At 39.6% G+C, this 6,623-nt stretch overlaps 1 protein-coding gene across 1 annotated transcript; it reads right to left on the bottom strand.

Annotated features, from left to right (window-relative positions):
• Positions 1–2,574: 2,574 nt before the first annotated feature.
• Positions 2,575–3,534, bottom strand: LOC100664692 (olfactory receptor 52H1). Its single transcript, XM_003421516.4, has one exon. It carries the CDS (start codon positions 3,520–3,522, stop codon positions 2,575–2,577), a length of 948 nt encoding a protein of 315 aa, XP_003421564.2. The 5' UTR covers positions 3,523–3,534.
• Between the last annotated feature and the right edge of the window lie 3,089 nt (positions 3,535–6,623).

Raw genomic sequence — 6,623 nt, 5'->3', positions numbered from 1 at the left:
ACTAGAAATAAGATCTCAGGCCCAGGAAACCAGGCATTATTCTACATCCTGGATATTCAGAGATAAATATCAATTTATTCCTTGAGGATATCACATACTGAGGGGGATAGATTTGTGCAATAAAATTTCAATACAGAATGAGAGTCATGGGAAATCTAAAGATGTCCATGGAAACCACGTGGAGTGGCCATACTCCAAACTAGGGAGTCAGAGAAGACTTTGAACAGTAAGTGAAAACAGATATGCTGGTATAGACAGAGAAGGATAAGGAATTTCTTCCACGCACCTTGAGATCTGTCTCAAAGTAAATTCTCAGAACTCTTCTAGTAGAACGTGATTGAAAACCACCACGAACACTAACTCTAAAATATTCTATGATTATCCTTCCAAGATCCTTTTATGATCACAATATTTAGTAATCAGGATTGGAGGAAGACTCATTAACAACCTGCGTTATGCAGATGACACAACCTTGCTTGCTGAAAGTGAAGAGGACTTGAAGCACTTACTAATGAAGATCAAAGATCACAGCCTTCAGTATGGATTGCACCTCAACATAAAGGAAACAAAAAATCCTCACAACTGGACCCATGAGCAACATCATGATAAACAGAGAAAAGATTGAATTTGTCAAGGATTTCATTTTACTTGGACCCATAATCAACACCCCTGGAAGCAGCAGTCAAGAAATCAAAAGATGCATTGCATTGGGTAAATCTGCTGCAAAGGACCTCTTCAAAGTGTTGAAGAGCAAAGATGTCACCCTGAAGACTAAGGTGAGCCTGACCCAAGCCATGGTATTTTCAATCGCATCGTATGCATGTGAAAGCTGGACAATGAACAAGGAAGACCGAAGAAGAGTTGACACCTTTGAATTGTGGTGTTGGTGATGAATATTGAATATACCACGGACTGCCATAGAATGAACAAATCTGTCTTGGAAGAAGTACAACCAGAAAGCTCCTTAGAGGCAAGGGTGGCGAGACCGCATCTTACATACTTTGGACATGTTGTCAGGAGGGATCAGTCCCTGGAGAAGGACATCATACTTGGCAGAGTACAGGGTCAGCGGAAAGAGGAAGACCCTCAACAAGGTGGATTGACACTGGCTGCAACAATGAGCTCAAGCATAACAATGATTATAAGAATGGCTCAGGTCCGGGCAGTATTTTGTTCTGTTGTGCGTAGGGTTGTTATGAGTTGGAACCAACTCAACGGTACCTAACAACAGCAACAAATGAAATTTGTATGTATCTTGCCATGGATGTGTTACTTTATCGTAATATTCCCCTCATCACTGTCCCAAGCCTTGACTGCCCAAATGTGTCTTGTACTTGATTCCTTTTTGCAATCAAGGTGATATAGTCTTTATTTCTACAAGATCTCTGGCATTGGGGTAAAATTTTTCTTTAGTATCCAAATGAACGGACTTGGGGACTAATCTTACTGATGTTATGTACTGTGGGAAGTGTGGGCCTTTGCCAAGATTTTCGACTATTTCAGGGATTATGTTCTTCTGGGTACTGTTTCTGCAGCTTACTTCCCCAATGTGGCCTGGAGTCTAGTAGCTGATCACCTCTCCCAGCACGGGCTTAAAAACCATATTGTTGTTGTGTGCATTCAAGTCAATTCCAACTCACAGTGACCACAAAAAGCAGAGTAAACTGCCCCCTAGGGTTTCCTAGGCTGTAATCTTTATAGAAAAAAATCACCAGGTCTTTTCTCCCTCTGAGCAGCTGCTGGATTCAAACTGTCAACCTTTCAGTTAGCAGCTGAGCGCTTAATCATTCCACCACCAAGTCTCCTTTTAAGAACCATAGCCTATGTAAATATCCTACTTCTATCATCCCCACTATATCACTGCCAATAGAACTTGTTGTTTCAAACATATTTGTGTCAAAAGATTTTGTGAGAGTAGAACATTTAGAGTGAATTCCAATCAAGCATAAAATGAACAATAATTAAACTTGAATATTGCCATAAATGTCTTAAATATTGTTTTGTTAGTCCCCTAATAAGAAATTTTTCACTTACCTTAGTACTTTTAGTCTCCCTATCTCACCTATGACGTATTTTCTTTCATTATAGTGACAAACCCCCAATTTATAAATTCCTATTATTTTTTTCCAATTAGAGTGATTTAGCTCTCTATTTTTGCCTTCCTCTTCCTGATCATATCTTATGTATCCCTGTATTCCACAAGCAAAGATGTTATCAAGGAAATTTTTATGTAGATAATTATCTCTTTCATATAACCAGTAAATCAGTTGCCATTGAGTTGACTCTGACTCATGGCAACCCCATGTGCATCAGAGTAGAACTGTGCTCCATAAGGTTTTCAACGGTTGATTTTTTTTTTTTTTTTTAAATAGATCACCAAATCTTTCTTCCCAGGCACCTCTAGGTGGACTCAAACTTCCAAACTTTCAGTTAGTAGCTGAACCTGTTAACCATTCCTGGTATTCAAAAGCACCTATAATCAGTTCATGCTTTAAATACCATTGGCTTCATTATTCGTTCTATATTTATATACACTATGAACTGACACTACTCTTGTCACTGTCCAGTAGACCATCATTGTGTATCCTTGGTAGAAAAGAGGAGTACGACCTTATCTCTGATCTGCTTGGTCTTTACTCCATAAACAATGGGGTTGAGTGCAGGTGGGATAACAATGTAGAGGTTGGCAAACATGATGTGGAAAGTGTGAGAGACATTGTGTCCAAAGCGATGAGCAAGGATGGAGAAGAAGGTAGGTGTATAAAACATAAGGATGACACAAACATGAGAACCACAGGTACCAAGGGCCTTTTGGCGGACATCTCGGGAGGGGAGATGAAAGACAGCACAAAGGATGAAAGTGTAAGAAATGGCAATTAGAATTACATCTGAGATGACCGTCATAATGGGAACACAAAAGCCATACCAGATGTTGATAGAGATATCTGCACAGGCAAGCCGAGCAACACCTATATGCTCACAGTACGTGTGGGGGATAACATGTGTCCTGCAGAATGGTAGGCGTGTCAGCAAGAATACATCTGGCAAGATGATGCAGAAGCTTCGGAAGGAGATGCCCACAGCAATCTTGATGATGGTCTTGGGGGTCAAGATGGTGATGTATCTCAAGGGGGTGCAGATGGCCACATAGCGATCAAATGCCATAGCCATCAGGATAGCTGAATCTAGGACAAAGCTGTAGTGAAGGAAGAACATTTGTGTAAGGCATCCTCGGAAGGTAATTTCTTGAGCCCCAAGCCAAAAGATACTGAGTGTTTTAGGCACACCAGCTGTGGACAAGACGAGATCAGTCATGGCCAGCATGGAGAGAAAGAAGAACATGGGTTCATGAAGACTGCGTTCTACTGCAATGAGGTAGAGAAGGACGCAGTTTCCCCCAACAGCTAAAATGTAGATGACACAGAAGGGAATTCCAATCCATACATGGTATTGTTCTAGGCCTTGGATGCCCACCATAATGAAGGGTTCTGGGTTATAAATGCTCAAGTTGAAAATGACCATTGCAAACCGGGATGTCACAAGTCCCAGGTCCTTAGGAAACAGCTGTATAAAGGATAGTTAGGGTCACTTGAGTCACTCTTATTTGAGTAATTCATCATTATTGGCCCCCAAAGTAATTTAACCGTATAATTTATCATTGAAAATGGGAGACATTTGAGAGTGAAAAAAAGTTGAGATTAACAATGACGGCAAGAAGTATGCATAAACCAGGATTATTCCACAAAACGAGTCATCCCACTGAAAAAGAATCTTTTCTCTATTCTGGCCAAGCCCACTGGTTACGCAACTTCTCCTGAAAGACTTCCACCGTGGCTACAATCACTCTTTTTCATTATACACTGTCCCTGGATACAAATTAACAAAATATAGGACTTGTTTTTCCAGGGATTGGTAGATTATAGTATATATGCCTTTATGGTCATCATTAGATAAGAGCTCCTCTGTCATCGTGGACTATTCATCTCTGGCCCAAGTTTTAAGTCCATCTCGCAAGCACTCACTCCATTCCAGGTTACCTATGACTGTGGCTCTTAAATTTGTGAGGTCCACACACTCTATCGCCATTCAAAAACCTAATTCCATGAAACAAACTCTGAGCCCCTACAGTATGCTAGGTGTCACTTGTAATTTAAACATGAAATGGAAAACTTATCTATAGTTGAGATTCATATGCTCTTGCTTCTCAGAGAAATAATTTCCAATACCCTAGATTACAGGTTTCAATATCCTAATACTTTGAATGTAGTAACACTATTAGTAAAGATTTCTGTCTAAAAGGAACATTATTGCTTTATGAACATATATTCTCTTAGATAGCAACATAGGCTTCAAGACACATAATCTTTCAGATGCAAACACACTTAAAATTTAGAGTCTTAGACATGTCATGATTGATGCTCATATTCCCTCATGGATTCTACCCACATATAATCTTACACAAACAAAGTCCCCCTGGCACTCTCTCTCTCTGAGGCACACACACACACACACACACACACAGGCCTTTGTATGTGCAGAAGACAGAGTCCACAAGAAGGATAGAAACAAAAGATTTCATGACTAGATAGGGCAGTACCAGATGCTTTGGAAATTCCCAAAATAACTGGAATCTCTCCTTTATATACTAGGCCCTACATTCACTCTCTTCTCCAGTAATATCCCCATGGTGCTTATATAGAAAGATACCAATACCGTACACGTAGACATACAGTGAGGCCAGGGATTCCCAGTATCAGCACTAAGATGAGACATGTGATGTTCTTATACCTCAGATTCTTAGCATGACAAGGCCAGAAACCATGACCAACCTTATCCCTTCTCCCATATTCCTCCTTTTAGTCTCAATTTTAAGTCCAGTTCACAATACCTTCCATCCCACAGATCAAGGTTGAGTTTCTCCTCCCTTCCGCACATGGCAGAAGCGAAAGAAGGTATTCTTTCTTCTGAGCCTTCCCTTATCTAGAAGTAAAAACACATATTTCTTGTACAGTGTCTCCATGTTTCACATGTTCTAGATTATGTGGGTACAGTTCAGATACAGTCTGAACTTCACAGTCCAGCTTCCACATGTGCTGAGTATTTGTGTTTCCTTGTCATGTATCTTCCTCTCAGTGCTCTTATCCTACCTATAGGAATCAGGAACTCGCTTATTATCAGCATTAGAGACCTTTTTGGGGTGTTCGGCCTTCGTCTGAAAACCCCTCTCCTTAGCTATTCACATATTCAACAATGTATAGCATCAGCATCTCGGAAACATATACTTTGAATCAAAGATTTCTAGCTTATCTGAGGTCATTCTTTATTCACACATATATAGGGGAAGATCTCCGTTCATTTTTATGTTTCCTTGCACACAGGTACAACAGATGGTCATACAGATATCCAAAAGCATTTGCAAACATACACAGCAGCCTGAAAGTAGAAAAGAAATGTTCAGGCTTGGCATTCTGTAATCAGACAAATTCACAATGTAGGGCATGTCTACAAGACAATCAGTCTGGTCATTTCAACAAATCAATGCCGTTTAAGAAAAGGGAGAGGTGGGTGTTAGGTAAATATCTTTCTAGATTAAAGTAAATTTAAGAGACCTAAGAACCAAATGCAATGCAGACTGGGTCCTGTTTAAACAAACCTGGAATAGAAGACAATGAATGAATAATTGAAAAGATTAAAATATGAACTAGGTATAATGTGAAAATGAAGAATCATTGTTAACTTATTAGATATGATCATCATATAATGGTAGGTATACACACACACACACAGATGCTTATAGTATTCCTGGATAATACTTTGGTCCAGAGCGTGTGCTCTGAAGTCAGAAAGGTAGGCAGTTTAGTTCTGGTTCCAGAACGTACTTGCTACAAACATGAACAAGATACTTGAACTACCTGACTCTCAACTTCCTCATTTGTGAAAAGGGAATAATGACACTACTTCTTATAGTTATTATAATAAAATATGACTCTCCCCAAAAATAATCTTTATTGTTGTGCCTGGCACATAGTAAGCTTGTACTGAGTGTTATGACTTATTAGATTGTATTTTACGTCATCCTTATTATTAGCAGTCAGTTTTTTTTTTTTTTTTTTTATTAGCAGTCAGACTACACGGTGAAAAAGAGAACACAGGCAGAAAGAGACAGATGCTGAAACTAACAAGAGCACCCCCAGGCATACACACATACCTACACAGTTAATTTTATACCTTGTGTAAGGTTATGGGCCTTTGTCACATGTCTGACACAGAGATTTCCTGAACGACACTATCCATGGCCATGCTTAAGCCACTTGTGTAGTTGTCCATTTCTTTTATTCTTTTCTTGCTAATTCAATGGAGCGTTTAACCAAGTGTCAGAGAGCATGCCTCATTTGATAAATGGGAGTTTCCCAGGGAAGGAAGGGACCAGTTCATACTCCCTAAAAGATGAAGTCCTAGAATCTTCAGTCACTTTCTTTTTCTCTCCAAATACTAGTCCAAACCAAATCCCTTCAAGCAGCCAGGACTCACCTAATATTGGGGGCAGAGTAAAAGTAAAGAAGGAAGATTGTCTTGACAGACACACAGCAAATATATAAAAGGTGAAGACACACCAACCAAAG

This window comes from Loxodonta africana, chromosome 7 (assembly GCF_030014295.1).
Source record: "Loxodonta africana isolate mLoxAfr1 chromosome 7, mLoxAfr1.hap2, whole genome shotgun sequence".
NCBI classification, from domain to species: Eukaryota; Metazoa; Chordata; class Mammalia; order Proboscidea; family Elephantidae; genus Loxodonta; species Loxodonta africana.
Note: the sequence above shows the minus strand (reverse complement) of the source record. Positions and strands in the feature narration are given on the sequence as shown.

What these genes read in the sequence shown, in the direction of transcription:
- LOC100664692 (XM_003421516.4), bottom strand. Translation starts at nt 3,522, where the DNA reads ATGGTCATTTTCAACTTGAGCATTTATAACCCAGAACCCTTCATTATG.